Raw genomic sequence first — 11,175 nt, 5'->3', positions numbered from 1 at the left:
CGAGAGACCAGTCTCCAGAGGTGAAGCAGAATCTCTTTATTACTGCACAGCTGTGAAGTGGCAGAACAGCCTGAACTGCAGAGAGTTCAATTCAAAAGACTGCCGCCCCGAATAAGTCTGGGACCACCTCTTTTATAGTAATCAATAAACATCTTACATCACAATTTCAAAACATCTTAGATCAACAGTTTGATTTCCCTTATGCATGCATTTCTTAACTTTTCTATGCTATTTTAAATCATGCTGATGGTTATGCTTCCGCGAAACAAAGACCACAAGGAAGTGGGTTAAGGTACATCTAGATGGGAGGGGGGCTGTTCTTTCTATACATTTCTTTGGGTCTCTCTCTCTCTGGGTTACAGTGACCCAGACTTGACTCGACCCCCTTCCTCCAGCCTGAGGTTTTTATTCTGCTGACATCTTGTCTCTATGTTTCTCCCCCGCACCATCTGGAGCAGTGTGGCACTGACCACTCGCGACATTTGTCCCAGCCTGCTAACCACAAGTGCAAAAACAGAATAACAAGCAAAGGTTAATTTCTCTACTGCTGTCTCCTCAATCTTACTGAAAGGAAGAAGGTTGAGGGGTTCCCTTATTCCAAGTTGCCAAGTTGTCAAGTTATCAGCAAAGATTCTTAATCACCTTTAATCAGTATGTTCTGATACTTTTTAATTGATATAGCCCCTATCATTTTACCCAGGAGAGTGCGCAGGCATCAAAATATAGTTTTAAGTTAGGAAGTCCAAAGCCTCCCCTTCTTCTTAAATCCGTCATTATTAAGTATTTAATTCTTGTTTTTTTCCCCTTCCAAATGAAATTTGAGATCTCTTTGTCCCAATCAATAAATGTTTTCTTATTTTAAATTACTGGTAAATTTTGAAAGAGATACAATAATTTTGGTAAGATGTTCATTTTAATTATTGAAATTTGACCCAATAGTGTTATTTTTAGATTCTTCCATTTTTGCAAATCTTTACTTATTTCTTTCCATTTTGTGTGGTAACTAATTATTCTTAAGTAGCTGTGCATTTTTCACCGTGATCCATATTCCTAAATATTTGAGTTTTGTTGTAATTTGAATTCCTGGCCTCTCCTGTAGTTTTTCTTGATTCTTTTTGGATATATTTTTTGTTAACATTTTAGTCTTTTTTTATTTAAGTAAAACCCTGCTAGGCTCCCAAATTCCTCAGTTCTCTTTATCCATTGTATTATTTGGTTTCTTGGGTCCTCAATCATGCAAATAATATCATCTGCAAATGCTTTTGTCTTGAATTCATATTTATCAATTCTCGTCCCTTTGAGCTACTTGTCCAGTCTGATATTTCTTTTTTTTAAAATAATCTTTATTAGTTTTAATAGAATAATAAAAAGCAAAATCCCAAATTGGGAGAAAAAGAAAAAGAGAGAAAAGGTTAAGAGAAGAAAGGAAGGAAATTAAAAAAAAAAAAAAAGAAAGAAAGAAAGAAAAGGAAAACAGTCTGATATTTCTTAATAAAACTTCGAGTGCAAAAATAAAGATTAAAGGTGAGCGAGGACATCCTTGATGTGCACGTTTGTCTATTTTAATGATCTCTGTGTACTGTCCATTTTTTTATTATCTTTGCAAACTGCTTATCATAGATGGAGTTTATGGCATTGTTGAATTGATAACCAATGTCGATTTCTTAACAATAATTTGACGAATGTCCAATTAAGGTTATCAAATGCTTTTTTCACGTCGATTGAGAGAAAAGCTATTTCTTTTTGGGGAAACATCTTATAATATTCAATACTGTCTAGTACACATCTCACATTGTCTTTCATTTGTCTTCCTGGAAGAAATCCTTTTTGTTCAGGCCCAATCCAAGTACAGTAGAGTCTCACTTATCCAACATTCGCTTATCCAACGTTCTGGATTATCCTGCCATTTTCCAAGAGTCAGAAATCTCTCTATTTTGAAGTGCTAAATTCATTATTTTCTTTAGATAGCTATTTCCTCATTCATTACCTTATAAAAACTAGCCATAAAACCATCTGGGCCTGGAGCTTTATTCGATTTCAAACTTTTTATCGCCCGTTTTATTTCTTCTTCCGTGATTTCTTTAAGAATTCCCTTTATCTGTGATTTTTTTTTGTAGATTTTGGTCTCCTAGGTACTTTATACAATTGGCTATAGAATGCTTCAAATTCTTTTCTTCATCATCAGTGTTACAGTCCTTTCCCTTACTTTTTATTTTTATGATTTGTTGGTGTTGTTTTTTCTTTCTTATTTTTCTAGCAAACCCATAAGGAAGGCTGAGCAAAGTAAGATAGATGCTTTTGAACTGTGATGTTGGAGGAAAATTCTGAGAGTGCCTTAGACCGCAGGAAGATCTAACCAGTCCATACTCCAGGAAGTAATGCCTGACTGCTCACTGGAGGAAGGATATTAGAGGCAAATATGTACTTAGGCCACATCATGAGAAGACAGGAAAGCTTGGCGAAGAGAATGATGCATTGCTGGGGAAAATGGAAGGAAAAAGGAAGAGGGACTGACCAAGGACAAGATGGATGGATGGTATACTTGAAGTGACTGGCTTGACCTTGAAGGAGCTGGGGGTGGCGACGGCTGACAGGGAGCTCTGGCAGGGGCTGGTCCATGAGGTCACGAAGAGTTGGAAGTGACTAAATGAATAAACAACAAAAAACTTATAGCAAAGCCTTAGGTCCCTTCTATCCTACCCAATATCCCAGGATCTGATAAATAAATCCCAGATTATCTGCTTATCACAGACTATCTGGCAGTGTAGACTGTCAGAGTATTTGTAGCGCAGCAGTAGTTGGATAGAATAAGTGGAGCACAGAACGAAGAGACACTCAGAGACATTGGTAAAACTATTTACAAAGTTGTACTGAATCAACACAGACGACAGATGAACACAGGACTCAAACTCTATGCAGACAGAACTCGACTCCTAGGCAGACAGATCTCGACTGAACATATGCAATCAGTGTCTGGATACTCCCTAGTTCCAGGCACACATCAAGGTCATCATTGCTTCTTGGCAATTAACTCTTTCCAGACTATAGTACACTCTGGATGATGCAATCAGTTGCAATACAAGCAAGACACAAATTGCATTTAAACTCTATCAATACACAAATCCCACATTAACATAGACTCATATAATTCTGTTCAAAGCAGATAATCTGAGATTTATTTATTGTGTCAGAAGTGAATTAAGAATACAGTGTTCCCTCGCTTATTGCGTGTGTTAGGTTTCAGGACCACCCACAATAAATGAAAATTTGCAAAGTAGGGACACTATATTTATTTTAATATTTATACATTATTTTAGTAGTTATACACTATTTTAAGTCTTTATCAACCAATCGTGTGTTGATAAATCACCTCCTTCTCCTCCCGTTGCCGCTTGGGCTCCTTTTCTCTCCCTGTGGCTTCTCCTTCCTCCCTTCCTTAGGCTGTAAATTGTAATTTTTATGATTTATAATAGTCTTTTAGAGTTTATTGAAAAACCAAGAAACAGTGAATCCACGAAAACTGAACTGCGAAGTAGTGAGGAAACATCGTACAGCTATAATGTATAAAAAACCATACAGTTAAAAACTTGACATTATACTAGATTTCCTTTGACCAGAAGCTGTCCACTTGTAGTGCCTCAGGAGTCACTGTAAGAAGGTCCTCCATTGTGCATGTGACTGAGCTCAAACTGCATTGTAGTAAATGGTCTGTGGCTTGCTCTTCTCTATATTTGCATGTCACAGACACCACTTTGTAGCCAAATTTCTTAAAGGTTAGCTCTGCATCCCGTGATAACAGAACACAGTCTAATTTGGAATCAGATCCTTGAACATAGGACAGTGTGGAAGGGGCCTCAGAAAGTGGAGCTCATCAGATGCAGGGTCCCTCCCAGTTTCTATACACTTTACAAACAGTTTAAAGAGTCCCACAGAGCCCGTGTGTCATAATCATATGTTACTTAATTGTGACATTCTCTGTGTAGCCTCCCAGCAAATGGACAAATGGATGTGGGACAATTTGGAAAGGAAAAGGAAGGTTTAATTAGCCTGCCATAAAGATCAATGGCTCTGATGTGTAGGAAAGAGGGGACATCAGAGGATTTGTGTGATTTACATTATAGGCTCAAGCCCTATGCAGGTAGTCCCCAAGTTACGAACAAGATAGGTTCTGCAAATTTGTTCTTAAGCTGAATTTGTATGTAACTCAGAACAGGTACATTTTAAGTGTAACTCCAGCCAACTATCTATACTATATCTGTAGATCTGAATATCTATATCTTCTTTCTAAGCTATTTTCCCAATGGAGGGATTAGCGCGCGCGCGCGCGCGCACACACACACACACACACAGAACGCCTTTGATAACTGGGATAGTACTAATTCCAAACTCCATCCGGGAGCTGGTGGCCAGACGGGAGGATGGAGATTCTTATACCCCTTGAGGAAAAGGTGGATCAAGGGGTCCGCGAAACAAGATGGTTGTCCAGCCTTCCTACGGTACCATGACACTGCCGCCAGGTAACACTTGATGGAATAAAGTGTTAATCCCTTCTTTGAAAGAGACAGAAGAAAGTCCAGCAGGATCGCAGTAGGGGCTGAAGTAGGCTCGGCACCAGCTCGTTTCGCAAACTCTGTAAAACATTGCCACTTATAAGCATAAGACCTTTTTGTGGAGTCTCTGTGTGCCGCAGCGATGATGGCCTTCACAGGGTCCGAGAGGATCTGCGTGGGCGGATTCTCCATGCTGTTGGTCAGAGGGAACTCGCATCTGGATGGTGAACGAGGCCGTTCTATGTGGTCAGTATGTCCGGTGAGTACTGAATAGGGTTGTCCAAATTTTCGTTATGTTTCTCATTTCGTAATTATTTCGGATTGTTCTCGTTTTTTGAAACGAGTATTGAAACCTTTTCCCTGGGCGCAACTGGCAATGTAATTCGAACCATCGTTGGCCCATTCTCTAATTGTTTCTTAAAATTTTCGTTAAATTTTTTCCTTCCAAATTTTTTTTAAAAATATTTTTTAAAAAAAAAAATAAAAATTTTTTTTGTTTCTGCAACCTAACATGAATGGGAGCCTAACGCAGCCTAACATGGCTACTGCTCCCTGGCCAATCAGAGACTTCCACGATGGCTGAAAAAGGTGGGGCCTAGCTTCCTCCGCGTCCACGTGGAGGATCTCTATAAAAATCCCCTCCCCAACTGAGCCAAGCCATTCTGGGCTAGGATACCGAGGAGAGAGGATGGTTCGCGCGCGCTGGGAAGCTGCTTGCTTGCTTGGGGGAGAGAGGGCTAAGTGACTGTTCTGGCTATAGGGGGTAGAGTGTCTGTCTATTGTTGCTGGTTCGATATTGTGTTTTTTTGGGGGGGGGGGAAATTGGCTTGGGGCTTGTGGCAGAGTCCTTGCTGTGGCTTTAGGGAACTTTTATTTTCCAAAGGACGTCTGCGTTCCTGCAAGTGCAGAGCTTGGGGTGCTTTACTTTTCTACTCCAGAGGGAGTCCCTTTTCCTTTCTGTTTTCTTTTTTGGAATTTAGCAATCACCACATCAGCCCTTCTTTGCAATCCTGAAAGGGGGGGAACTTGAAAATAATAGTTTCCAAAGGACGTCTGCGTTCCTGCAAGTGCATTGCTTCCCTCCCGCTCCGTTTATAATCCCAAGCCCCCGGGCTGAGTGTTATTGCAGCAATCACAAAGACACACATTGTTTCATTGTTTTAAAGGGTACATTGGAAGAAATAGTTTCCAAAGGACGTGGGGCACCCACCAAGGCATTGCTTCCCTCACGCTCCATTTCTATTCCCAAGCCTTGGGCTGAGTTTTATTTCTGCAATCACAAAGTCAGACATTGATTTGATTCAATAGAGGGTCCACAGCAATTTATAGTTTCCAAAGGACGTTGCCAATCCTGTCAAGGCATTGCTTGGCGTGTGCTGCATTTCTAATCCAAAGTCTACACAAGTAGAAGAGGGACTTTTACAGTGATAAGAACCCAATTGAACAGGAAATAAGACTTTCAAACCAGGAACAGGTTTCTTCAAATATTGAAAAATAGTGTATTATAAAAAGTTATGAAAATTCGCCAAAAATCATAGGAGACAGGAAACATTCTGCAATTTGTTGAGCAAAGAGTGTGGAATGTGTTCTCCCACTATACCAAATTTGATGAGGATAGCTCAAGAAATGAGGGCGGGAGACCCCCAGAAAAGTCCCCCCCGGTTTCCTGTTTTTGGGCAATTGCGCATGCGCGTCCGCCATTTTAGAAACATTACGAATTTTGGGAAATATCAGAAAATTTTGGGTGAAAAATTAAGAAATAATTTCTATATCGAAGAGCCGGCACCCCCTACTTTAGAAACGAGAATTGAAACATTTTTTCCATCGATCGGACAAGCCTAGTACTGAAGGTGCTGGAACTCGCCCTCTGACATCTGTAGGAGGGGCCCGAACCACGGCTGTCGAGGCCACCAAGGTGTTAGTAGTATGCAGTCGGCATTGTCCTCCAGAATCTTGGACAGCGTTTGTGGTATCAAGGGAATTGGAGGAAAGGCATACAGTAGGCCTGGGCTCCATGTGTACAGAAACGCGTCTCCCAGGCATCTCGTTTTGGGGTTTCCGGGGAGGCGGGCACAGAACAGGTCGCATTGACTGTTGCTGGGCTAAGCGAAAAGATCCACTGTTGGTCGGCCCCAGCGATTGAATACCGGTGACAACACTTGCGTCTTGACTCTCCACTCGTGATAGGAGTTGGGAGTTCTGCTCAGCATGTCTGCCAAGTCGTTCTCCTTCCCTGGTAGATAAACTGCTAGCAGGTGGATGTTCCGAGGAAGGCACCAATGCCAGATTTGCATGGTCAGATGGATGAGCTTTTGCGAGCGAGTCCCCCCTTGTTTGTTGATGTAGAATTGAGTGGTAGTATTGTCCGTGAGTATCCGGATCACACGTCCTTGAAGGGATGGTTCGAAGGCCTGAAGAGACTTGAGGACAGCTAACATTTCTAAGTAATTGATGTGGTGTCTCTTCTCGGCCAGGGACCACTGTCCCTGAACTCTGAGGTCCACAAGATGGGCTCCCCATCCCTGTAAGGAAGAATCTGTTGTCAGTGTTAACGACGGTCTTGGTGCTCTGAAGGGTATTCCCTTCTGAATATTGTCCCTGGACGTCCACCAATGAAGGGAATTGCGGATGGGATTGGGAATGAAAAAGACCGTCTCTGGGCTGTCTTAAAGAGGGTCGAAGACTGATAGAAGCCAATTCTGGAGGGGGCGTATGTGAAGCCTGGTATACGGTGTTACCGACATTGTTGATGCCATGTGTCCCAGTGCGGTCTATACGAGACGAGCGCTCACGACACCAGGGGTGAGGATCTTTAAGATGATTGACCGCAGTGCCGTGAACCGGTCGTCTGGCAGAAAGGCCCTTCCGTGAACAGAATCGATGAGTGCGTCAATAAACAGTATGGATTGGGAAGGCCGCAAACAGGATTTTTCTGGGTTGATGAGTAGACCGAGATCCTGCAGAAGAGACAATGTAAAATGAATATTGTCCAGCAAAGCTGACTTCGACTGCGTCACAAGCAGCCAGTCGTCAATATAGGGGTATATAACCATGCCCTGTTGTCTAACGAAGGCTGCCACAACGGACATGCACTTAGTAAAACACTCTAGGTGCGGTTGAGAGTCCAAACGGGAGAACGTTAAAACAATAACAGTCGTGGCCAACTTTAAAACTGAGGAAAGGGCGATGGGACTGTTGAATTCCCATGTGGAAGTAGGCATCCTTGAGGTCTACCGTGGCGAACCATGCACCTTCTCGTAGTAAGGACATTGGGAGTGTAAATTTATGGTATCTAATGAAGAAATTTAGCCCCCGTAGGTCAACAATAGGGCGAAGTCCACCATCCTTCTTTGGAACCAAGAAATATTTTGAGAAAAAACAGTTGTGTAGAGACTCCTCCGTCAAATGTTGGATTGCGCCCATAACTAAAAGTGATCGAATTTCTTCTAGCAACAGGGGGGAAGGGGGTGTCGTATGGATATGGCCCGTAGGTGGTAAGGCCTCAAATTCAATTGCGTAGCCTCTACGAACGATGTCTAGCAGCCATCTATCTGAAGTAATTTGAGACCAAACGTTAAGGAACATATATAAACGGTCTGTAAAGGTGGGAGGGTGGGAGGTCAAGAGGCGATCAACCACCAACGAGGATGGTACAACTGGGAGTGCTGTTAACCAGAACTGGGGAAGAACTTAACTCTCCCAACGGGGAGGATGAAGACAACCTAGAAGGGCAGCGGCTAAACCTGCGGTCGAGGCGCGTAAGCTTGCCTGGCCCTACCCTGTGGGCGACGCCTTGATGTTGAAGATGTTCGTCTCGAAGCAGTCAACTGAGTCGGGAGACGAGGTCTCGATCCCGAGGAGGCTGGGCTAGGTCGTCTGCGCTGGAATGGTAGGTAGGTAGTCCAGCATTGACGTGAGTAGGTAGATGGTTGAGATGGTAGACCAAATCTGTGCGCTGTCTGGCTGGAATCCATATTGGGATTGAAGAGCCCGGACTCATCTAGAGGTAAGTCCTCGATTGCTGCACGTGCGGTTGAAGACAAGCCAGAGGAACGGAGCCACGCATGATGCTGAATGGCTACAGCATTGGCGAAGAGTTTTCCAGCTGAGTCAGCCATATGTTTGGCAAGTTCTTTTTGTAGATCAGCTAATTGACATGCTTCTTGTTTGAATGCTCTGGCCCTCCCCCAGGCACAAGAGGCACATCGAATGCCCATCTGTATCGGGAAGTTTTCCCTCACATTGAGAGCACTTTTTAAACAGGGCAGCCATCATATAGCAACGGGGGGGGGGGGGGGGGGGGAGGAAAGAACTGGCCTGAATTACAGATTAACCAGAGCTAGTGAAGACTATTAACTGTCTGATGCGGAGGAAACAAGGAACTGGGGCATCGGCCCCTCCTACGGCCTATATATACTAACAAGGGGAGATTGGGTCGGGCCTCCGCCTAAAATGTATCTTTGAGAGCTTCTAGAAGATTCCGAACTGTTTGCGCAGGCGCAAGAAAAACCCATATGTGTGCATTTGACAGGGACCATGCAGAAGAAAACATTGAAAACATATTGAAAACATTGACTACAAAAATGGCTTGGATAATCCAGAAACTTGGATAAGTGAGGCTTGGATAAGTGAGACTCTACTGTATGCAGAGTTCAATCCTTAAAGTTTCAAAAGATTTATTTAAAACAATATAAGAACTACATTTCTTGATAGAAAAGATAAAGTATAAGCTTCTCTCTAACTCCATTACTTCTAAGATTCAAACAAAAGGAAAAACCCTCTAAATACTACATTTTCTCAATCACACAGAGTAGAGAGATCTGGAAAAAGTAGTGTGACCATGAGGTCTTAAAACAAAAGGACATGCATCCTAAAGAAATACCACTCTACGTCATCAATTAGGATGGGAGGAGAAAGACAGAGAAAAACAGATACATCAACAGACATTCTGAAACGGGGGTGGGGTGGGGGATGGAAATTCCCTCACCCTAGCCTAATGCTATCTAGTTGCTTCTCATTGAGGACTGCAGACTTGAGCAGTGTGTGGTTGAATTTCAACAGAAGGATTGGCGAGAAAGCTTCAGTGGAGACATTTCCCCCCCATGATAACTCTTTCAGCAGTGGATTTCCCTTCCTAGGAGTAGATTTCCCTAACTTCCTGTTGTCTCACCCTCATTCTTAACTGAGTCAGATGTTTGCAACTCAGAGATTGCCTGTATCCAGGGCTGTAGCCAAAGGGGGGGGGGGGGGGCGTGCTAAGGGTTCAACCTCCCCTCCCCTGAAAATTTTCAGTTTTTTAAACTGGTTTACTCATTAATTTTAACTGGTTAACCAAATCCCCATGAGTGTCCAGTGAAGTTTATCGATGGAGGCTGATTTCTAAATTATTTTGCGTTATGGAACTACTCTTCACGATTTGCTAAAAAAAGGTTTCAACCCCCCCTCCCCCTGAATTTTTTTCTGGCTATTGCCCTGCCTGTATCTATGGGCTGTTTTGTTATTCCAAACAATAAACAGCTCTAGTTTCTTAGATATTATTATCATGATTCTTTATGGGTAGCAGATTACAACTGATAGAAGATATATGTTCTGTATCTCAAAAACTAGAGCTCATAAGGGAAAACTGGTGCAATTTATGAAATCAGCAGGTCAAATATACCCCGAAACAGGGTGAACTTTTGAGGCATCAAAATGTGTGTTGGCCAAGGAATTCGTTGTCAATGTATGTGTGAACCAACACATTTGAACTTAGTTCCCAGTAGCAACATTATCGCAAACCAGAGCCCAGGTATGGGACACACATCTGAAGAAAGTCAGAAAAGATTCTTGAGATAATTTATAGGAGAGATTTATTTGAAGAAATATTACAACATATAAAAACTACATAAAGTATTAATTTCCACTTGTACAAAGTGGTTGATTAAATTTCAATACAATGTATCATAAAAACATCCTGAACCTCCCCTCTCCCGACACACATACACACGCACACGCATGAAGTGGCAGGCACTGCACAATTTGATCACTTGGGAATGGTCATCTGGGACATCAAAACAGCGTCAGAATGTCAGCCGATGGGACAAACACTGCTCACAAATACAGACTCTGAGAAAGAGAGAGACAGAGAGAGAGAACACACAAAAATCCTCCCCCTCCCCCCAAAAAACAGACATCCAAATATTTTTAGCATGTCCAGAAGTATAAGAAAATAAACTGGAAATAAAAAAGCAGAAGAAAATTCAAAATTATCAGTGCATGTTTGGGTGTTCAGGTGCAATAACCAAGGTGCAGTAGATGACGAGCGATTTACAAATTAATCTGAAGTGTCCATTTTTTCCCGTTTGATGGTATCTGTAGAATAAAATACAGCAGAAATCTAAATTATTTAGGCAGGCTTTTAAAGAAGGAATTTTTAAGGATCAAGTCAGGGGGTGCTATGAATAGGTTTTTCATTGGTTTTAAGGGGTTTAATTGTTTATTTTTAATATTGTTCATGTTCAAGTCTATTTCGATGTTTATATATTTTAGGTTAAAATTGTATTGCATTTGTTTTTATTGTGAGCTGCTTTGAGTTGCCTTTTTTAGAGAAAAAGCAGGATACAAATCATCATCACCATAATCTCTC

At 42.1% G+C, this 11,175-nt stretch overlaps 1 protein-coding gene across 1 annotated transcript in view; it reads right to left on the bottom strand.

The window, feature by feature from the left end:
* Positions 1-10,382: 10,382 nt before the first annotated feature.
* Positions 10,383-11,175, bottom strand: part of dnmt1 (DNA methyltransferase 1) — a 79,508-nt gene continuing 78,715 nt past the window's right edge. Inside the window, exon 34 of the mRNA XM_008119756.3 lies at positions 10,383-10,901. Coding sequence (XP_008117963.2) covers positions 10,864-10,901 — 38 coding nt within the window. The 3' untranslated portion in view covers positions 10,383-10,863. The remainder of the gene's footprint in view (positions 10,902-11,175) is intronic.

The sequence above is a fragment of the Anolis carolinensis genome, chromosome 2 (assembly GCF_035594765.1).
Source record: "Anolis carolinensis isolate JA03-04 chromosome 2, rAnoCar3.1.pri, whole genome shotgun sequence".
In the NCBI taxonomy this organism is placed as follows: Eukaryota; Metazoa; Chordata; class Lepidosauria; order Squamata; family Dactyloidae; genus Anolis; species Anolis carolinensis.
The sequence above is the reverse complement of the archived record's forward strand: the minus strand, read 5'-3'. Positions and strand labels throughout refer to the sequence as shown.